We start from the raw sequence: 23,999 nt of genomic DNA on the forward strand, positions 1-23,999 counted from the left end.
AAAGCTTAGCAGAAGAAGTATGCATGGACCCACCACCTGGCATCAACATTCTTGAAAGAAAAACCTTTGCTTAAATAAGGCTTTGTATGGACTTAAGCAAGCCTTTGGTATGATAAGTTCAGTCAAGTTATGCTTGATTTTGGTTTTCAATCTTGTATTACTGACACTGCTTTGTTTCTTAAGAATTCTGATGCAATGGTCATTATTCTTCTCCTCTATATAGACGATATGATCATCACTATAAGTGATAAACAGGGAGTTGACAATATTAAAAAGTTTCTCAAAATATATTTTGAAATGAGTAACTTGAGTTTTCTAAAATTCTTTCTTGGAATAGAAGTTCCTTATTTTCTTAGAGACTATTTACTAACTCAATCTAAATTTGCTTTATATATTATTGACAGGTCTGGTATCTCAGATGAACGATAGGTTGACACTCCCGAAGTAGTAAATATCAAAATGAAGATTGATGATGAAGAACCGCTTGAAAATCCAACACTTTATAGATAACTTGTCAAGGCATTGTCTTATCTCTCCATTACAAGACCTGACATCGCACATGTCATTCACAAATCAAGCCAATTTTAGCATGCTCCTACCACTGTTCATATGGAAGTTGTTTTATGCATTATTAGATATATTAAAACTTCTATTTTTTGAGGAATTTTTTTGTTTGCTTCTTCTTTCTTAGATTTAACTGCATATACTGATGCAGATTGGGGAGGTGATTCTAATGATCGACACTCAACCATTGGTTTCTGTATATTTTTAGGTGAATTATTAATTTCATGAAGATGCAAGAAGCAACAAAAGGTCTCTCTATCGTCAACGAAAGTTGAGTACAGAGCCATGACGACAACCACTATGTAAGTAGTCTGGCTAAGGTGATTGCTTCTTGACATGGGTGTTGAGAGTACAAGAGCATCACAACTATGTTGTGACAACAAAAGTTCAATCTACATTGCCATCAACCGGACATTCCATGAATGAACCAAGCATATCAATATGGATTGTCATTACGTACTAGAGGAATTTCTACATGGTACCATTGATCTTCCCTATGTTTTTTCAGAATATCAACTGGCAGATTTCTTTACCAAACCTCTAGTTGTTCCTTGGTTTCACTTTCTCTTGGACATTGATAATTTTTTGGCCTTTTGACTAAGTCAGCACATTGACTAGTCAAAAAGGCAAGTGAGTTGTTGGACTCCCAACGGCTATTTAGAGTCGTTGGGAGCCCAACGACTCCCTCTCCTCTTAATTTCATTGTATTATAAATATGGGGCAAAGCCCCCTCAAAATGTAAGGGATTTCAAGGGTGTTTTACCCTCTTAATACATATATTCTATCTTCTCTTTTGCATACCCTTTTTCGGGTATTGTTGTATAAACCCTTGTGGTTCGGTATTTTGGTTGAAGCTATTTGAAGTTTCGTTCGGTGATGATTAAAGAACCCATCTTATTACAAAAAGAAATGTCTAGCAAGGTCATTTTGAATGTACATACCTTTCATGAAGAACCATGTTTCATTTGCTTTTTTAAATTTGGCTAAATTAGCATAAATCTTGAGTTTCACATTATTTATAAACCATGCCAATATTTTGACGTGCTCACTTTCTCAATCTTCAACTTCAGATTGGTATTCTTGAATAACTTTGGTCTTTTCTTTATCATGGGAATCAAACCTTGACTGCCCATCTAGCACCCAATTTATGTACCCGCACCCAATTTTTTTTAAAGTGTTGTATCCGCACTCATACCCGCATCCGCACCCGCACCTATGTGACAGTTTATATTCTATTAAGATGAATTATCCCTCATGGATTTTTTTTTTCATGAGGCACGAGAAACCACCCCCGGGGTCAGAGACCTAGTCGCGCTGGCTATGCCTGCCATACTAATGATCGTTTTTCCTAAGTAAACCTGTGGTGCACCCCTTGCCCCCGAGGAGTCACCTTGCTTCAGCACAGGCCCTTAACATTTCTTAAATGCAAGGGGCTGACGCCGTGGGAAGGAACCCTGACCTTCTGTCTATTAGCCAAGGCCCCCCTCCCACTACGCTAAACCCTTTGGAGCTATCCAGTGCATGCATTAAAACCATCTAAAACAATCAATCACAGGACATGGATAAGTTGGGATAATGCAATATCCTAACATTTCTCAATTTTCTGGATAAGTGGTTTCATCCAACACACACCAAACAGTCACATTGCATCGTGCCCCATAATGCAACAATGCCAACTTTTTCTGGCTTTTCTGGATACAATGGGGTGCTTCCAAACACACTCAAAACTCAAAATTCAATACGAAATTGGTTCGGAAACTACATTTAAGGATCAAACAAAATCAGAAGCCCAACCAAATTCGGTCCTAATTCTCTCACCAATTACACACAAAAGCACTTAAAAAATCTCATAGTCAAGTAAAATTGTCCAAGAGAAACCCCAGAAAAAAAAAACATAAGGAATAAAATTTTAGACTTTCAACCCTAAAAACGCTTGGAAATTGGTCACCCATCGTCGGAATTTTCGAGAAAATAAAGCTCGTGATCTGATATCTGCCTACAACGAAGCATTTCTGTTCATAACCAACCAAAGCCTGAAAAAACAAGAGTAGTTAGTGAATCCAAGGAGCCAATCTGGGTAAACCCAAGAAGCAGAAGCATAAACCATGTTGGTGACCCTCAAAAGAGGGTTTTCTTAGGGGTTTTGGTTTGTCAAACACCTTGTTTCTCCCAACTCTGGCTCTTTTATCCTATCCAGTCCCCAATTCAAATAAACGGGTCTTGATGGTTTTGGACATCCCATCGCCGGCTCATTTGAACAGATTCGGGCATGGATATCCAATCAAATAAAATCAGATGATCATACTAATTACAATGGGTTGGGCACCCACTAAAACGGGTGAGTCTAAACCCAGATCCGACAAAGTGATATAAGTATCAGATCCAGATTTGGGTCTAACTCTTTTTCATAAGAAAAATCATACCCGGATCTGATTAAAATTACATAAACCAAACCCAGTCTATACCCAATAAAATAACATTTTTTTGAGTTTTTTTACATTGAAAAATTACGGATCTTAATCGAAACTCTGGTCAGACACGGGTTTGGTATAAAAAATCATAAACTATACCCTACCCATTTAATAATCGGACCCCTTCTTCGTAACCAAACCCTGACCCGATAGGATCTGGTACAGGTTGGGATAGAGTCATTTTGGTTTGTTACATGAGAGGGTGGAAATCCATTTTCGTGTGAGAGGGCCATGCTGCTTAGGGATGGCAGTGGACGAGGGGAAACGTAGCTCTGCCCTGCCCCGTTTGGACTGTGGATGGAGGACATGAAATCGAGATGGAGGCAGGGATGGAGGTTAAAATCAAAACCCATGCGGGGATGGAGGCGGGGATGGACTTACGCTTTCTCCTGCCCTGCCCTTAGGGATGGCAGTGGACCGGGGCGGGGGACAAGGTCTCCACCCCCACCCCGTTTTAAAATCCAAACCTTCATCTTCTTCTCCATCCTTGCACGGGGATGGATTTCAACCTCCATCCCCGTTTCATGTCCTCCATCCCCGGTCCAAATGAGGGTGAGGCGGGGGCCCGTTTCCCCTTAGTCTATAGTCATCCCTTAAAGGATTGGGGATGGGGCGGGGATTGGGACAGGGATTGGGGGGGGAGCTTAAGTCCTTCCCCGCACAGGAATAGATTTTAACCTCCATCCCTGTTTCATGCCCTTAATCCCCGGTCCAAACAGGGCAAGGCGGGGCGGAGCACCGTTGTCCCTCGGTCCACTGCCATCCCTACCTGCCCTGTCCCCATCCCAATCCCTGCCTTGTTGCGCCCCATCCCCATCCCAATCCCCGGTTTGATAAGGACCAATTTTTATTAATTTAATATTTTTAAAAATATTTTAATGTTAATAATCTCTTTAAGTTGTAATGATCTTTTATATCAAGAAAGTAAAAAATGGATGATTCCAGCTGGTTGGTTTGAGCAAGGCCGGATTCTTTTAAACCTGAACTTTATACGGTTGGGTGGGTTGAGCTCATCAAGTCGTTCTGAGCCGACCTTACCAACCTGAAACCTGATCCAACCTCATAAATGATGCTTCTTGTTGGGTTCAGATTTAGCTCTAGCCTTATTGGGTTAATTTACTATTCAAACAGGGTCAGGCTCGAGCATTATTGAGATTCAAACTGCAAAAGCAGCCCAAATCCGACCCACTCCCCATGTCCGACCCTATTTTTAGTCAGACACTACTTTGTCCTCAAGAAGATTTTGTTCTTTGGTTCGAATCTCGGCGAGATTTATGAAAATCTTGTGATAATATCGCAAGAAATTACTTGAATGTTTTGAACATTTATTTCTCGCGATATATTCAAAATGTCATGATTTTTTCATTAAAACATAAAATTTGTGATATCGTGAAAAAACTGTGGTTTTATTATTAAATATTTTTTTCTATTTTAAAACTAATTTTTTATATTTAAATATATTTTTTATTGCAAAGATTTTGCCAAAAAATGAGAGATTTAAAAAAAAATCAAATTCTTGTGAGTTTTTGACTGCCCATATTTTGCTGTTTTTAACTTTTAACACTATGGTTCCAATGGACTTTTAATAATCTCATTTCCCCTAGGTTTGAGGGGTTAGATTTTGTGTAAGCCCTAGGGGTGGTCAACAGGTAGGATCTGGGTTGCTCCTAACCCCGATCCGATTTTGAGGTGCTGATACCAGATCCGAATTCTGATTTGATCGTACAACTAAAAAACATACCCGAGTCTTATAAGAATTCTAAGAACCAAACCCAGTTCATAACAATAAAACTATAAATGTTATCTTTTTTTACATTGAAAATTTGCATAACTTAATCAGAATTCTGCCAAGATTCGGGTCTGGCATGAAATTTCACAAATCATACCTAGCTCCATATACTAATCAGACTCTTTGAGTCTAATCTGATTCTATTCAAACCGTTTATTTTTATCATGAAACCCTGACGCTATCAGGCTATACAACCGAGTCAGACTCCTTCGATTGACTCCTAGAGCCCTATGCAAGATCCTCGAGTAAGGATGTCAACGGGTTGGATGCAACCTGATATCCAATCCAAATCTTAATCCTATTAGTTGGATTCAATTGCTAAATCTGGATCCAATTAAAATTTGGATTCGGTAATATTTTCACATTGAAAATCTAATCTCAATCTGATTAAAACCTGAATCTGATTAAGTATAAATATTGGATTTAGACTAGTTGGATCTGGATTTGATTTGTCTTTTTTTTTCATCCGACTACAAATCCGATTAGCTCAAATCCGATTAAGTTGAATTAAATAATGCTCAGATCCAATCTGAATCCGACCCATTAACATCCTAAGTTCTACCTCTAGCCTATAAATCTGAGAATCTCCAGCAATCAAACCCGCCCATTATAGGATCTCATTTGCTATTGATGACTAATGACTTCTCTCTTTAAACCCAAAAGACCCATTTAACTAGGGATGGCAGTGGACCGGGGAAAGTGGGGCCCCACCTCGCCCCGTTTGGACCAGGGATGAAGGGTATGAAACGGGGATGGAGGCGGGGACGAAGTTTAAAATCCATCCCCGTCCAAGGGTGGAGGTGGGGATGGACATGCACTTTTCCCTGCCCCGCCCTGCCCCGTCCCCGCCACAATCCCCACCCCGACCACTTTTCCCCACAATATCCCCGCCCCGCCCCGCCCCGCCCCGCCCCGCCCCGCCTCATCCTCGTTTGAACCGGGGATGGAGGACATGAAACGAGGATGAAGGCGGGGATGGAGGATAAAATCCATTCCCCGCGGGGGTGGAGGATAAAATCTTGAGGCAGGGCGGGGGTGGAGACCTTGTCCCCCGCCCCGCCCCACTGCCATCCCTACATTTAACACAACGTCTAGCGCTAAATTGGTTTAGCACAATATATATATATATATATATATATATATATATATATATATATATATATATATATATATATATATATATATATATATATATAGAGAGAGAGAGAGAGAGAGAGAGATCAGCTACCTATTACCATTTGGTCAAGGTAAATGAGTAGTCGGTATCATGATGGTATGACCAACTGTCCAATGATGAGGTCGAGATACTTGTTAGCTGACCCCAATGTACTAGGCATGGCAGTGGACCGGGGGAAAGCGGGGCCTCACCCCGCCCCGTTTGGACAGGGGATGAAGGGTATGAAACGGGGATGGAGGCGGGGACGAAGGTTAAAATCAATCCTCGTCTGGGGGTGGAGGCGGGGATGAACGTGCACTTTTCCCCATCCTGCCCCGCCACGATCCCTGCCTCATCCCCGCCCCGACCACTTTTCCCCACAATATCCCCGCCCTGCCCCGCCTCATCCCTGTTTGAACCGGGGATAGAGGACATGAAACGGGGATGAAGGTGGGGATGGAGGATAAAATTCATTCCCCACTGGGGATGGAGGCGGGGTGGAGGATAAAATCTTGAGGCGGGGTGGGGGTGGAGACCTTGTCCCCCACCCCGCCCCATTGCCATCCCTACAATGGACGTTGCTTAGCGCGGTTGGAGTCTTGATAGATAAAACGGACAGTCAAAGTTCTATTTTCATTGCCTCTTTGGGCAAGCCCTCCAGAGGCAAAGGTTCTAGTCTCAGAGTTTTACGCTATCGGCATAGGGATGGCAGTGGACCGGGGCATACCGGGCCTGTCCTGCCTCGCCTTATTTGGATCGGGGATGAAGGGCATGAAATGGGGATGAATATGGGGATGAAGGTTAAAATTTATCTCCATGAGGGGATGGAGGCGAGGATGAACTTACACTTTCTCCCGCCCCACCCCGCCGTAGACCCGGGAGGGATGGAGGACATGAAACTGGGATGAAGGTATGGGTGGAGGTTAAAATTCATCACCGTGCGGGGATGGAGGTTCAGATTTTAAAACGGGGGTGAGAGTACAGGCCTTGTCCCCGGTCCACTGCCAGTGCGGTTTATTCGGGTTATAAAAAAAAAACATCATAACTTTAATGATGATGGGTCAAGCACCATGATGCATATAAAGAATGGGACCCCATGAGACTGTGAATGATAATACATGGGGCCATCACGATCATCATATTGATATGTGAATAAGGTACCATCACGTCATGATTAGGTGAACTAAGACCATCATCATTGTCTTGGACGAACCGCAGAATCAAACCAAAGAAATCAAAGAGGGCACCATCATTTCTGCCAAAAGAATTCAAAAGGGCCATCCTTTCTACACCCAGGATGGGCCCCACTAATCGATGCATTCACACTCAGATGGGAGAAAAAAATATGAGGGCTGAAAAGCACCTTAAAGTTGTTTGGACGAATCATAACCTGCCACGTGTTTTTCCTTTACAACCTTTTGATTTAACAAAAGGAAAAGGATCAGGAGCATCATTTTTAGATGGATTAAGTGCAATCACATTGTACACTTTACTGTGCTGCTGCATTTTTAGATGGATTAAGTGCAATCACATTGTACACTTTACTGTGCTGCTGCACCTGATCTGCCTGCCAGGCAGATCAGGTGCAACAGCACATTTAAAATGTGCAATCACATTGCACCTGATCTCTATGCGTTGGTACAATATCCGAGCTGCTAAAGAATAGGGAATGACGCATGCAGTGTAAAATACCAAACACCTCTTTGAAAGTCATCTCCTTTTAACTAATTTTTCTTGGGAAAATTGTTGGCTGCACAAACCAACAGGGGTTCCGCTTGTTCAGCTAGTGCACGTCACCTTGTATTGGGACGTTGCAGGTTCAAAACCCAATAGTATAGATGTATAACTGGTAGGGTCTGCCTAACCAAACCTTGCCTTTGAAAAAACCTAATGGGTTTGGAGCCTACCAGCAAAAACACCACATTTTTTGTTTTTTGTTTTTTCTATTTTTAGCAGACATGGCCTTGGATATGTCATCCCCATGTTGGGTTAGGAATATTTTGGCCTTGGACCATGTTTTTTTATGTTAGTTTTTTTTTTTAAGTTGAAAAACCAATAGCCCCAAAGGGGTTTGGAGATTTTGGTCAAATTTCATTGGCATCAATCCTTGCACAAGCTGAAGTGTGGCAACTCTCTAAGGGCATGGAGTAAGCCCACAGAGTTTTATGCTGTCATGACAGCAACAGACAAAGCCAGCGGGGCTAAGTCTTTGTCCGGGATGACAATGGACTTGGGAAAATGGGTTCCGCCTCGCTTTTCCCCGTTTGGACAGGAGATGGAGGACATGAAACGGGGACGAAGGTTAAAATCAAAACCCGTGCGGGGATGGAGGAAGGAATGGACTTAGGCTTTTCCAGTCCCTGTCCCGGTCTCCGATCCCTATTAGTAAAATAACTAAAATGTGTTGGGATTAGGGGTGGCAATCGTGTCGGGTTGGCGGGTCGACCCGACGGATTGGCAGGTCGACCCGACGGATTGGCGGATCAGCATACCTCAACCCAAACCCAACCCGTTTAATAAACGGGTAACCAGACACGACCTGCCAACCCATTTAATAAATGGGTTGGGTCGGGTAAACGGGTTCTCAAGTTCGTGGGTCAGGTTGGCGGGTTGACCCATCCGCCTAACCCGTTTATTAAACGGGTCAGGCAGGTTGGCATACCCCTAACACGAACCGGTCCCGTTTAATAAACGGGTTAGGCGGGTCGACCCGTTTATTAAACGGGTTCATTTTTTCCAAACCCGAACCTGCCTAAGAGGCGGGTCGGGTCAGGTTTTGCCACCCCTACTTGGGATGACAGTAGACCAGGGAGAAACGGGCCCCTGCCCCGTCTTACCTCGTTTGGACTGATGATAGAGGACATAAAACAGAGATGAAGGTGGGGATGGAGGGTAGAATTTTAGCCGGGTAGGGATGGAGACCTTGTTCCCCGCCTCTGCCCGGGTCTAGTGTCATTCCTATCCTACCTGAAAGTGGTATTCTCGTGTAAATATATAAAAAAAAGGCCCATAATGCAATGTACTAAAATTTCAACTCTGGTATCCGAGCACCACTTGGAGTTTTCCCTCGCCAAAGTGAGGGTTCCTTGTCACCTAAAACTCTAAAAAAATATTTGCAGTAGGGATGGACAATGGGCAGGCGGGGCCAGCCCGGCCCATTTAGTGGAAGGGCTTGACCAGGTCATCCCGGCACGTTTTGGATTGTGAACCAGATCCATAGGTTCGGATTGGGCTTGACGGGGCTACCTGCAAAAGGTGATGTCTGGACCTGAATCCTGACATGCATATTGTTTAGATTCAGGCTGTAGTAGTTAAAAAGAGATCTAGATGCATGATGAATGTGAACCAGATCCCCAAAGCCATGTTTGGAATTGGTAAAAACTTTTCATGAAAAAAAAAAGGTTTGAGTGTTCGAATCATATGAAAAGCATGAGACATGCGGATGAGAAAGCTTTTCACCAACATTTTGTAGGTGGAGAAATTTTTCACATGTATGAATGTAAAAATCATACAAAAATATGAAAAGTTTTCACCTGTTTGGAATGGCATGGGAAGATTCTGCTTTTCATATTTCTTTCGGAGTTTTCCCATGCTTTTCCTTCTTCCAAACATGGTCTAAGAGCTGCTAAATTTCAGGCTTGTTTGTTGACTTACATGGTCTAAGAGTTTTCCCATGTTTTTTTTTTTTAAAGTATTTTACTTAAATATAAATTTTCGTGTTTTAAACGCTTCTCTTAAAAGAACGTGTTTTTTTGCCGATATTTTGAAGAAGACGGAGTTTCAATTGTTTTTTCACTTTCAAAGTTTTATTGAAAGAAACGTGTTTTAAACGGCGTTTTGCCAACTAGGAACAAGACATGTCTCTCTCGAGCTTTGCTAACTATGAACAAGACATGTCTCTCTCAAGCCAGCCTAGGTCTCATTACTGATAGGGATGACTGAGCCCAGCTTGAACACTAGCAGACAAACACATCTAGGTGTATGTCAAAGTTGCTCAAGTACAACCAGCTGAACTTGGAGTGGGGTTGCATATGGATCAGGTTTGGTCACACCTCTCGAAGGAATCCGACACCATTCTCAGATCCAGATCTTAAAATGAGATCCTAACGTGTAACCGAGATGTATTTGGATTCTTCCAATCAGACGTTTTGGGTTCGATTTTCGATCACAATCGTATGTTGGATCCATTTGGATCAGTTGGACCCCACATGTGTAAAGAATCCGAACCGTGTCACTGTGAAGTTTGATAGAAAGATTGAACATTGCCCATGAGCTACTTGTGAATCATTGCAATGATGACTTGCAACTCTTGTGGTTGTGAAGAAACCAAAAAACCACACTTTGTGGTGCAAGTTGTTCAATCCAAGGCAAGTTTCATGAATCAACTACCCAACCTTCATTGCTTTGGCAAGTGGAAATAGGATCAAGCAGTAAGGAGATCAGTGTCATAGTTAAATGGACCCAGAACAAGATCCAAGCTTTTGTAGGCCTTAACGAGGTCTACATATGGATACTGGATACCCTACTCTGTGGGTGCTGTGTACTGGATCTATCATTGAAGTTCCATGGATAAAGAAAACATGGTAAAGATATGAAAGTAACATTCAAACATTTCATCCAGTGCTTGTTCAATTCAAGTTGGTGTAAGATATGATTTGACCAGGCTCAAATACGGATCGGATTGGATCCTACTCAGGAGTAACGTACTCCGTGTTATGACTACCAATGGATCACATACTTTATCCAACAGCAAACACCATGTTTTCGGGTCGGGGATAGCACCCAAGTCCCATTTGGCACAGGTACAGATCCGATCATCACCAACCTGCTCCAACACTTAAGCTCCTTTGCATCCGCTCAGGTCCAGATCCATATTCTCAGACCTATTCATAATCATCTAGATCTTTTTGGTCCATCTAGCTGGCTTATACCCGGCCCCATTTGTAGACCTTTATCCGGGTATGGATCCAACCTAAATCCTATCCAGCCATGAAATGGAACCAGAGAGTGACAGGCATGATTCAGATGCACAAACATACAGGGTCAAGAGATCATGATGGTTAACACCAAAAGAAATGCAAGCAGCTAACATCAAATTCGTGATATCTTTAATTGCACTGTATTTCCCTTTTTTTTTCCTCTCTTTTTCAGCAACATGAATGATAATAACACATTAGGTGCACTCACTTATTGGTGTAGAGGTAAGGGTCCCACATGCATACACACCCTTATGGCATATTTGGCTTTTTTTTTTATTTATAACCCAAAGAAACTGCACTCGGCACGAAGACCTGATTGCGCTAGCCAGCCGTACCTAGGTCTGTTTGGCTTCCTCTGAAATCCTAGAAATTATGATGATTTTCTATTGTCTGGATCTTGCTAAGTCCAGCCCAACACACACTCTTTGGTAGTACATGTGATTAACAATCAACAGTAAAAAAAAAACATCATAAAATTCAAAACAAACACCAAACTTGAAAAGATTAGGCTCACCTACTTAGTTAGCACGATATAAAAGTCCTTAGATACAAAATTTGACTTGGCTCAGTTGAGACACACGTGTATTGAGCCTTGTCCTAGTCTAGATATGATCAACTAGACCAAGTTAGCATTTGAACCCACCGCCGAGGTGGTATCCCATGTGGTAAGCGGGGTCATGTGTCAAGCTGAAGGCTCGGGATCGAATCTCTCTGCCACATGGGGTGGCTGTTATTTTGGTAGCTTGCCTTTCAAAAAAAAAAAATAGTATTTGAACCTAGTGTTTTCCTTGGGATTCTAGGTTCAAACCTAATGTCTTAGGAATATTATAATTTATTTTTGTGTGGTGTCCTCTTTGTGTGTGTTTTTGTATTTATTACATGGATAAACTGCAAATTAGAATGGAGACCGGGGCATGCCAATTTTAGTCTGCCATACTTATGGTTGTCATGCCAACAGCTCCGAAATTTGCAGGTACTTTCCTTGACCTAGGGCCTCCTGTTTCGCCTTGGGAAAGAGAGGCTCAAACTTATGATAGGGGAGATCACTATTTGTGAGCCTAAGACCATGTGAGCGACTCCTTGAGGTCATTGTAGGGATGCGAACAGTTCGGATTCGAAACTGCTAAATACATGAAGATTTAGATCAGAATTGGATCCAAAACAGCCAAAAATTGCAAAACCTTCATCTTGAATCTCACCAATTTGCATCCCTAAGTCATTGTATTGTGTTCTCTTGTATACAAATTTTAGTGAACGAGTCGGTTGCACAGTGTCCTTGTGACATTGGTGCAGGGTTGATGTCCCCTTATGGTTGGATCAGTTATAAGTGTCAAGTCAGTGCAAGTGAAGCTAAAGGTGAAAAAAAGTACAATGCTATTCCAAGTTCTTCAGTGGTTATAATGGTTGGAATGCATTAATTATGAGTTTGGCAAAAAGATTAAAGTTGGTTGAGTAATTGATAGGATGGTAAAAAAATGAGAGGTTGCTTTATTTACAAAATTACATAAACAACCCTTGCCCATTAAGCTTCCCAATTTCCAACTCATATTACCAAAAGAAATAATGGATTTTTTTTCTCTCATTTATGATCAATGGCCTTCATTCTAAGGAAAACAATTCCAACCAAGCTTTTTAAATCATCCCTTAAATTTACAGGAAACTAATAATCAAGCCTTATTTTTTTTTGTCCTCCTTTTTTCAGTGAATAGGAAAGATATGAAAGATAATTAAACTCATGTGCATTTCGTGCAGGACTTTTCATTGATAAACTTTATCCCTTCATTGGGATATGCATGAATTCTTTTGAGTTGGATTCAAATATAGTAAACCCTTAATATGTATCTCATCCAAGATCCTTATAACTAAAAAGTGACCGCTAAAGTTAGGGAATCTAAAAAATTACATGTCTAAGTGTTGGCCCTACAAAGAACGCCTATTATAACCTTGCTCTCACTATAACCCTCTCTCCGCTTGATCTCTAAACTTTCGTACTTACGCGGAGGTATTGCCAAAGTCATTGTAACAACCATAATATCTACGCGAAGATGTTGTTAGACTAAGGAAGATCCTTAAAAGAACTAAATGGATCTTGAAGTCTGAAAAAGTGATTTTCAAATAAGTACTCTTGATTATTAATTTGTTTTAGTTTTATATTCAGTTTCTCACATAGATACTCATACACATCTGATTTATATCACATATCTCGCTTCACAGCGGTGTGATTCGAACTACAAAGATCGAAAAAACTACCTCTACTGTACTTTCTTGTGGGGAAGGACGATAAGAGCTTAAAACGAGCATCACACATCTTTTTGAATGAATTTGGAAATGAGTTTTTGTGAAATCTAAGTAAGCCCGATATTTTTTGTTAACCGTTATTTAATTCCAATCCATAACAAACCAACAAGTGAATACTAAATATAAAAAGGCACTTATAGCTTCTATCGTTTAAACTAAGGCTAGTAAACGAGCCAAGCTTGAAGTGTTAAAGTTTGACTCATTTTTGTGGCAAGCCAAGCGAGTTTGAATGCATAATGAGCTTGAGTTTTCCAACCCTAGTTTAAACTCTCTCTCTCTCTCTCTCTCTCTCTCTCTCTCTCTATATATATATATATATATATATATATATATATATATATATATATAAGGTTACAAAATATTGCAGTCATGGTCAAAATTTGAAACAAATAGAGACAAGAAAGGGCGATTAGGTTCTTAGATAAGGGGAAGGGGAACCGTCCAACAAAAGGAAGGCCCAAAATCTACAATTGATGATAATCCATGCCGTTCCTTCTCTAATGATCAAGTTTTCATCAATCAAACTTTACATATTGATTTTTATCATTCATTTACTGATTGACATGTTTTGGATTATGAATTCTCAATGTTTAGATGCATTTTTTAAAGGGCAAAAAATCATCTACCCATAATACTTTGTATTGTAAAGTTTTAAATGCATTGTGAGTCCCTCAAATTTTCATGTTTTAAAAAACACACCTATATGCCGTAAAGTCTTTAGTGTAAAACATATTTTTTACTAAACAAATTATAAAGAACAAATATATGAGGTTTAATTGATGAGATACTCAAGCATTGAAGCAGGATCATCGTCAATTGTAGATTTTGAACCTTCCTTTGATTGGTAGGTCCCTTACCCTTAAATCAGAAAGGTGTTTGACTACAATAACTGGACTAATAAACAGCTATCAAATACCACACGTTACATCCTCCCCCCTTCACTATTGGAATAAACAAATAGATAAACTATGCTAATCAATTTTGATAAATATATAATCTCAATAATTATATATAATATAAGATAATATAAAGTTAATGACAGCCTCATTCTCCCATACATTATGCATAAAACAAAGAGATAAAGAAAAATGTGCACTTGATATAGAATAAATAAATATAATAGAAAAAATACATACAAACATTGTATTTTTTTTTATATTTACACGGAGAAACCGTTCCCAAGAACATAGACCTAGCCACGTAAACAATCACTATGCTTGCAACATAAAACTTCATAAGCTTACTCCTTGCCCAAGGGAGTCACCATGCTTTGGCTTGTGCAAAGGGTGACGCTCATGAGATTTGAACCTAGACCGCCTGCCTAGCGGCCTAGGCCCTATCCCACTAGGCAAAACACCTTTGAGGCTACAAACATAGCTGTTTATTCCCACCAATTTCCCACCCCCTCTATTGGTCTCTTTTATAAATAAGTAAACAAACATAACAACAACAAACAACAACAACAACTATGCCTTCATCCCAAAACAATTGGGGTCAGCGATATGAACCAAAAAAGAAATTCATTTTGGGTCTTCCACATGAATCCTTTTCCTCCAATCATTTATATCCAACGCCATGTCCTCGGTGAGGTTCAAAGCATTCATATCCTTTCCTATCATCTCCATCCAAGTCTTCCTAGGCCTACTTAACATAAATAAGTAAACAAACATAAACATAAATATATATATATATATATATATATATATATATATATATATGTGTGTGTTATAAGAGTTAATGTTTGCAATAATAAATTGTATTTGCAAACCATTTGTAAGCATGTTTTCTCACGTCTAATATCATAAACATGATCTACATGTTTTTATTAGCCCTAAATTTTATTCAATAATTAAAAAATCAACAGCTATGAATGCATTTAACTTATTTAGACTCATAAAACCCTACCAAATGGAGCACGCACATTTATGAGGTTAGATAGAGTCAAAACCAATTAGCATATTCTAACTCTATTTGTAGGTACAATGGACTGTACAAAAATATATATATATATATATATATATATATATATATCGTGCCGTGTGATGAACACTTAGCATCCTTTTTTATCAAAAATATTTTTACTGGCGTTATTTGTTCACAAGTAAAACCGTAAAAGTGTCTTGATGTGACTTTTACTGTTGCTATGTTAACATCAATAAAAGTATTTTGCCCAAAATGATGCTGAGCGTCCATCACACCGCACGATGGAGGCTCAACATGAGTGATTTAGGTTTACCACCGAGTGAGCAGCTACCATATATATATATATATATATATATATATATATATATATATATATATATATATATATATATATATATATATATATATATATATATATAAAAGACAGTAGCAAACAAACAAAGGTCCCTCTCGTTGGTGATGGGAGAGGAGAATAGTAGGTATAAAGTATCCCACTCAAGGGAAGCTTCTTTTGGTTTTTCTCAAAGAGTCACTTTGGATGGAAAGTGCTTTCTCTTCGGGGTAGAAACCCAATTTTGACAGAAGAGCTGTTTTTTTGTTTGCGTTTATTATTATGTGGGTCCCAGAGACTCTTTTTCATAGGAAAGAGCAGGAAACAAACATCCCTAAAAAATATATACCTGCCCTCACCGAAATACCAAACAATCCTATCAAAGGTGAAAAATGCAAAAAGAAAAAGGTTACCTACAAGGGCTGCTAGCCTGCTAGAACTAAACCCAAGCCCTTTTCCGTCCAATATGAAGTTTGACCAACTATTCTTCTGTCTCCTTCTCCAGCGAGGAAGAGTCAAGTAAGTTGCCAAACTCCAAAGCATCAAGCCTTTGCTTCCCGGAGTAACCAAGGTCAAAGAGAAATGATGATACCCCCGTAATTAACTCTAAACCCCAGGGTCAAACAGAAGCCCCAGTGTATGCAACCATTATTACTACCGTCTTCCTCCTCCCGCCGAACGTCGACTCTCACACAGAGATACAGAAGAGAGAGAGAGAGAGAGATGGGAGGGAGGAGTCGGCAGCACGAGCAGGCCGAAGAGTAACGGAAGGAGAGAGAGGAGGAAGAAGGAAGAGGAAATGGAGAGCCTCGCCGTTCTCAGACAACTCATCTCGCACCTTCACGTTCTTTGTGAGCTCTACGACGTCAACTCAGCGACGCGCTCTTTTCCCTCTTCCTCCTCTTCTTCTTCTCGCGCCAACCCCGAAAGGCAAGCCCCCTCTTGTTATTCCCTTCTTGCTTCTACCCTCGTTGTTCTCGTTAATTGGAGAGTTTCGTTACGTTTCCCCCCCTTTTGTGGTTGTTTTTGAGTGTGGTCTCTCTCTCTCTCTCTCTCTCTCTCTCTCTCTTCTTTTCTTTGTTGCGGATGATTTGGTGGTGGTTTTGGTGAACCCCACTACCTGTATACCTGGTTGGGAGAAGTTGGTGTTTTGTATTATGCTCTATAATGCCATATCCTGACTTCTCCGAATCTTTCTGGATAAGTTGGAGCGTGCGATTTTATGCCGCTCCCTCCCCCCTTACTTGTAAGGCTGGTTGAGATAAGTTGGTGTCTTGTATTTTTTTCTATAATGCAATATCCAGGCTTGTCCGAGTTTTGTGGATAAGTTGGAGCATCCGGCTAACGGGTGTTTGGATGTGTATCTTTGTCCTCTTGTTTTGATGGTGTTCTCTGATCTTGTTTCTGCGGTAATTGGAGAGCTTGGTTAGTTTTTTAATTTTTTTTATAGTTGTGTTATTTTTTTTTTCTTTTTGGTCGCAGAAGCTTTGATGGAGGGTTTTGGTGCACTCCCCACCTGTATATGGGGGCTGGGAGAAGTTGGTGTTTTGTGTTTTGCTCTATAATGCGATATCCTGACTTCACCCAAAATTTCTGGATCTGTTGGAGCGTGCAGTTTTATGCAGCTCCCTCCCCCCTCTTACTTGTAAACCTGGTTGGGAGAAGTTGGTGTTTTGTATTTTGTTTTATAATGAAATATCCCGACTTGTCCGAATTTCTGGATAAGTCCGGCTAAGGGGGTGTTTGGATGTCTATCTTCGTCGTCCTCTCCTATTGGTCTTCTTTGACCTTGTTGTTGTCCTAATTGGTTGGCTGGTTCTGAGTTTTCTTGGTTTGATTTTGCTCGTTCTTTTGGTTTCAGACACTTTTATGGTGGGTTTGGTGCAATCCTTACCTACCCTCCTAGCTGTGATAAGTTGTTGTGTTGTAATGTGTGCTGCAATTCGATATCCCAACTTTCCTAATGATAGTGATACTGAGCTTCTGGAGCTATCTATTTATTTGCTTACTTCTTTTGACAAGGGATTTTTGAGGTTCAGAGATTAATGGTAAAATGTTTTCACGTTTTTTGTTAAATGGTTTTTTTTTTTTTTTGCCTCTTCAGGTTATGAGGGCTTTCATAAAGGATTTTCCCTTGACCAAGTGATATATATGTATACTTTAAGGGGATTGAAAATTGAATATGTTGAGCTTCTTTTAAAACATAAAAAGAAAATATTCTTGGTATAATTTGATGAATGCTTGTGATTTCTGCGCTTTTCTTTTATTACTTTTGGAACTATTTAGGTTTTCCTGTGTATCTAAACCATTTTTTTGTTCTTTTTGTTTTCAAGGTTTTATGTCATGCAGAAATGCGTTTTTATTTTATTTTATTTTTTAAGTCTTGAACACCCTAATGGACAACTTTTGTGGATGTAAGTTGCTCAAAACATTTGTGATTTGTTCAAAAAAGCGGGAAGAATGAACTGTGTGACTGCCTTTGCAATGAAATCCTTATTTTATAAAATTTTGTTAAAGGCATAGTGAGCATGGTTGTTTTGTTTCCTTTATCCTCTCATTGGTGGAATTATTTACTCTTCCTGGGTGCTTTTTGTTGGGTTTTTTTTGTGGGGTGGGGGCGGGGGAGATGTTTGGTGGGTTGAGTTACTCTTTCAATTATGTAGGTTCTGTGTGTGCAACTATGGTTTGTCTGTGGATCAAACCATTTATTTCCACATAATTTAATATATTCTTTGTGCTGTTGCTGATTTTGCTGATAATGATAAAGCGCATATATGTATGCTGTGATGGATGATTCTGTCAACTTCGGTATAAAATTGTAATTGGTGGGGGTTTCTTGATGGCAATATAGTTATCTGTTGATGTCCTGCTCAGTTGAGAAGAAAGGAAGGGAACACACTTTTCAATTTGAAGGTATTGTTTGATCTAGCAGATGGAGTAGCTTCTTCTCTTTTCCCCACTGGGTTCTAGTAGCATAGTTGTAAGAGTTCTTCCCTACATATTCTTTTCATATATTAAGTTGCACCTATCTGTTAGTATTTTTGAATGGTTGTATGGGGTGTCCTGAATTCTATGTTACAATGTTTGTTCTGGTATGGAAAACTATGAGACCGTTAGAACAGAGCATGAGGCTTGGAAGTCATTGATCAAATGTGCAATGGATTAGTGGATCATAAGAGGGCTCAGTCAAATGCACCATTTTGTCACCATTGATAATGAGGTTGAAATCCAATATTTGAACACAGATTGGTGTTACAACTTGACTAAGCTTCTTATTTGTTAACTTTTAGGTACTTGTTTTACACCATCAGCACTTTGTGTACCAGCTGTCATTATAGCTGCCAATTTTAGACTATTCTCTTTAGCAATCATTGCATTTTATTGTAATGAGAACATATCTAAAAACAAGTGTCATGTCTCTCTGAATCAACTAGTTCCTTGCTAATCTCAGGCCACCTGTGATTGGTTATTGCTCTTAATAGCAGCCAGGATTTCGGAATCTTTAACCATCTTGAACACCATGACTTCGTATGCTGAAATCTTGATCTAATCTATGTTGTCGTGACAGGTATATAAGCATCTTAGTAGTCTCTTTGAGCCTCTAGAACTAAGTATTGGGATAGAAAACACATAAAATTCTCCATCTCTCCAACACTTGGTAACCCAGAGCATATGTCTAAGTGAACAAGGAACACCTAGATGATACATGGGGAATGTGGGTGTGTTATGGACCAGTAATAGGATGATGCTACTAAGCTTCAAATCTAACAAGTTCTAGGGGTGGGAGGTTTTGTGTGTTTGGGAGTAAGAACCCCTGTTGGTGGTTATATTCACTCATACTTTTGATACCTTTTTTGTATTTGAATGTCGTTTGCACTTCGTAGTAGCATCCCATGAAGCATGTGGATATTGCTTTTACAGATAAAGAGGGAGTGGGAGGTTAGGGATGGTGGTTGAGAGGATCATATAGTTATGATGGTGGACAATTTCCTGCCAACCAAGATGACTGTCAGAAATAGGGCCATATAATCAAACCTTGAAATAAATGCTAGAAAACACCCCTTATTTTGTTTTCTGAGGTTTTGGCTTTCAACCTACTTTCCAAAAAAAATGTTGTGTGATTCCTCGTGGGAGTACCTCATTTGTATCTTTCTTTGGCTTTGCCATGGCCTTGAATAGTGGATTTCATCAGACCTACTCTATGGCACAATCCTTGCAGTTGCTTGCCAACCCATGCTAGAATGGTGCTGTTCAAAGGGAGATGTTTTGATTGTTCAGGTTCTAAAATGGACCAAACTTTAATACCCCTGGAAAATTATTGAGAGATTGATGTGAGGTTGCTGATTAAAGGGGCAGGCAGGAAGTAAAGGTGAAGCCTAGCAGGTGATATTCCTGTTGCATTTTCATTGAAATGAGGGAGAAATTACTTTTGGAGGAGAAATGTTTGCCTTTTTGAAATTTGGAAGTCCTTGTTCATAGCTATTGGTTTTCTCAATGTTGCTTGATTGCTTGTCTGCCATTGATGGTCTAACAAATATTGGAGTTTAATATATAGTAGCTGGTGGCCTTCAATCTGGTTTGTGGTTGTTGATAGTGTGCAGTATTCTTCTCCATCTTGCTCATTGAACTGCATTGTTTTCAAAATCAACAAATTATTCATTTTTACGGTTGGCTAAAACTGTTACTTGTTTCATTTGAGAAACATTCATTTGTACACTTCAAAAGTTTGCCTGATACCATTGGATTACATTTCTATAATTCATGCTTCTCAGGACCATTGAACTGGAATCACTAATGGTGGATTGATCTCCTATGCAGATGGTGTTTTATCAACCTTGACAGTGGTTCAAATAGTGACAATCATCGTAGTATTATAAAAGGAGTGAAGTCTAACTCAATGAAGCTGGGTCAAGCAAAGTGCCCACCCTCCAAGAAACAACGGAGAGACAAGAACCATGAGATAGTTATGGAAGAGAATATCTGGAAAGAATTTCCGGAGGATTTGTTTGAGGTTGTTATTGCTAGATTGCCTGTTGCCACCTTTTTCCGCTTCCGTTCTGTCTGTAGCAAGTGGAACTCCTTATTGTCATCACATAGTTTCTCACAGCAGTGTGCTCAAGTCCTGCAACCTTGTCCTTGGTTTTACACCATAACTCATGAGAACACTAATAGTGGAGCCATGTACAATCCTTTGCTGAAGAAATGGCATCACCCTTTGATGCCTTCTTTCCCTGCAAAGGGCATCGTTCTCCCGGTGACTTCAGCTGGTGGCCTGGTTTGCTTTCTTGATATTGGGCACAGGAACTTCTTTGTCTGCAATCCTCTCACACAGGCTTTCAAGTCTTTGCCTTCAAGATCTGTTCGTGATTGGTCACGGATTGCGGTTGGGATGACTCTGACTGCAGAATCTGCTGAGAGTGGATACAAGATAATATGGTTAGAAGCTAATGGAGATTATGAGGTTTATGATTCTGTTTATAACAGTTGGACTCATCCAGGAAATTTGCCTTCTTGTATCAAGCTTCCTCTTGACTTGAACTTCCGCTCTCAGACTGTTTCTGTGGGCAGAGTGCTGTATTTTATGTGTGCTAATCCAGATGGCCTTGTCACCTACAACATGGAGAGCCATGTGTGGCGTCAATTTAGCATACCGCTCCCGCCCTACTCAAATGACCACACACTGGCAGAGTGTAGCAACCGCATCATGCTTGTTGGCTTGCTCACTAAGAATGCTGCCACATGCGTATGCATATGGGAGCTCCAGAAGATGACTCTCTTGTGGAAGGAGGTTGACAGAATGCCAAATATGATGTGCTTAGAGTTTTATGGTAAGCAGGTGCGTATGACGAGCTTGGGTAACAAGGGCCTGCTTTTGTTGTCGTTGCGCTCTAAGCAGATGAATCGCCTGGTTCTTTATGAGATATCAAGCAAAAAGTGGCATAAAGTGCCAGGGTGCATGCTTCCTCGTGGTCGGAAGCGGCAGTGGATAGCATGCGGTACTTCGTTTGTTCCATGCATAACTGCTTCTGCCTGATCTGCGTTTACATTTCTGGTTTCACATTTTGATCCTTCATTGGAAGGTAACCAACCTTTTATGATTTATACGTGTAGATTGTAAGCTTATTTTGAGGCAAATTTTGTTCAGTGATATACCATGGTTGTGGTGGTGGTGATGATGCTGATGATTGTGACTGTAGTTGTACTTCAAATGTATGAAAATTCCTGTATGAATACAACATAGTTGTGGAATCTGATATTCCTTTTGAAGTAGGAAGTATGTATGAAAAATCCTGTATGAATACAACATAGTTGTGAGATCTGATATACTTCCTTTTGAAGTAGAAAGCATGTTTTGCACAGTTTCTTGTGCTTGATGTTAATTTAGCTGAATATTGTTTCTTTGCGTCGTGATGTCTACTAACAATAACCGGAGGAAATTGGATGGGGAACTTATTTTTCCAGCCAGCAATATTAGCCCACAGTCAACGAGACTAAGGGCATGTTTGGTAATGTCTCATGAGATTCGAACTCATGCAAATGAGAATGAGCCTCATTGGTGCAACCGCTGAGGATGACAGTCGACTTCTTGGAATCAGAACGGCAAGCGGTGATTTGCGATTCTGATTCATACAACTCCAAATCTAATTTCATTTGGAGTTTGTTTGATTTTTCTACTTCTGATAAAAGATTTAAGGACTGGTTTCATCACTTGGTTCATTTTACCTTTTCCACCATACTGTTTAATCTAGATCTGCCTGGCCTTATCAGGTTTGAATTTGTTGTTGATGGACAACCGGGGGGGGGGGGGCTCCGCGCGGTTGGTAGGAGCTGCCAGTGCATGTCCCCTTGTAGTGGGACGTTGCAGGTTCAAATCCCTGTGGTACGCTGAATAACAACTGGTGGGGGTCTGTATAATCCCAGCTTGCCTTTCAAAAAAAAAAGAAATTGTTGTTGATCTTTTCTTCCTTTAGTCACAGTTCAGATGGGCCTTCAAAATTGATGTCTACATGCAAACAAAGGAAAAATATAGGTCGCCTATTTTGTTTCCTTCTATCTGAATCATTTTCTTCTGCTTTGCTTGTCAAATGTGTAAACAGGGGAATTTATCTTTTGTCTGTGACTCCAATCGAATACAACCATTGACTAATTCCAATGTAGCAGTACACACAATATGGGATGTCTCCCTGTTTGACTGAAGATTAATTGTAATGAGTCGGAACCCTTTGGGAGAGAAATTTATTTATATAAATCACGGTCTATTGTTGGAGAGGAAAGAAATGCCTTTTTCCTTTTCTGTAAATTTCTTTCCCAGCTAATAATGGATAATCTACCCAAGTGATGCTAGGTTGCTGGAAATATTAGTTGAAGTTTTGGGTATTGGTGTTGTTTCAAGATAAAAAATGAATCAACAAAATTGTAAACTTAAGCATCAAGTGATAATTGTGTTGGGATAAACCACCGCGTTGGTACCCACAATGTGAGTAACGCTCCCCATGAATGTGCTCCTTAAACCTGCATTAAAATTAGAGGGAACGGTTACTTAATCGTTCTCATTGTGCTTTATAAATACTGGGTATCATGAGCGACCCAAGATAAGAGACGACAAGGGAAATACAGGTCTACTCACCGACTGCATCCGGAAGCCTGGGCTCGTGGAGGGCAGCAGTCTGGCTGAGCAGAGAAACTTCGACGACCATCTCCGACGAGCACAGCAATGGCAGCATCAGGTACGCGTGCTTTGTGTTATTTTTATTTTTACGTAGGGCTACTGCCACTCAAGGGTGTCGATTGAGGCTTAGTCGGAAATCCACCACCGGAATCGGAAAACCCCAACATTGGGTTATGGGCCCACACCTCGCATCCGCTGTGAGGTTTCCGTCAATTGTCGCCATTGGGCGATAGTGTTTTTTCGGCTACAGTCGCCTTGGGGCGACATACCCTTTTTCTGGCGACTGTCGCCGTTGGGCGACAGACAGTAAAAAAAAAAATCAGGGTTCTTACCTGAGGCCATTAGGCCGATGGTTCTTTCGCCGTCGCCGGAGACTGCCGCGCGGTGTCACCATTTTTCTGGATGCTGCCGAACCGCCGGAGTAGTCACCGATGACTGTGGAAACGCCGAACCTCTGTTTTTTTTTTGTTTTGCCGGCGGGTGGCTGTTTCTGTAGGACATTGGAGCGGCGGCGTTGGTCGTCGACAAGGGGCATCGCCGACAGGCGGCGTGGGTCGCTGGCACGGGCGACATTGGTCGCCGGCAATAAAAATGGGGAAAACCCCTCTTTTCTGAAAAATCGGGTTTTTCTGCCCCTTTTCATTTTTTTTTAAACGGTTAAAACCGGATCGGGTCCGGTATTCGGTTTGGACCGGATCCGGTTAATATCGAATCTGGTTATTACCGGGTCTGGCCTGGATCCAGTAAGAACCGGGTCTGGCCCGGATCTAGTAAGCCCTGGGTTCGACCCGGATCCAGTAAGCCCCGAGTCTGACCCGG

The 23,999-nt window shown here is 40.7% G+C and overlaps 1 protein-coding gene across 3 annotated transcripts; it reads left to right on the forward strand.

Moving 5' to 3' along the window:
- The first annotated feature begins 16,195 nt into the window (after positions 1-16,195).
- Positions 16,196-21,867, forward strand: LOC149811416 (F-box only protein 6-like). Of its 3 annotated transcripts, XM_089992692.1 has the most exons (3): positions 16,347-16,441; positions 16,994-18,424; positions 20,330-21,867. In XM_089992692.1, exon 3 carries the CDS (start codon positions 20,409-20,411, stop codon positions 21,543-21,545), a length of 1,137 nt encoding a protein of 378 aa, XP_089848818.1. In that variant the 5' UTR covers positions 16,347-16,441; positions 16,994-18,424; positions 20,330-20,408; the 3' UTR covers positions 21,546-21,867. The 3 variants fall into 3 exon arrangements, with proteins under 3 accessions (XP_089848817.1, XP_089848818.1, XP_089848819.1); XM_089992691.1 differs by lacking the exon at positions 16,994-18,424 and having other exon boundaries at positions 16,196-16,441; XM_089992693.1 differs by lacking the exon at positions 16,347-16,441 and having other exon boundaries at positions 18,419-18,491.
- Positions 21,868-23,999: the final 2,132 nt, after the last annotated feature.

Source organism: Nuphar pumila, chromosome 17 (assembly GCF_984573655.1).
Source record: "Nuphar pumila chromosome 17, dmNupPumi1.hap1.1, whole genome shotgun sequence".
NCBI classification, from domain to species: domain Eukaryota; kingdom Viridiplantae; phylum Streptophyta; class Magnoliopsida; order Nymphaeales; family Nymphaeaceae; genus Nuphar; species Nuphar pumila.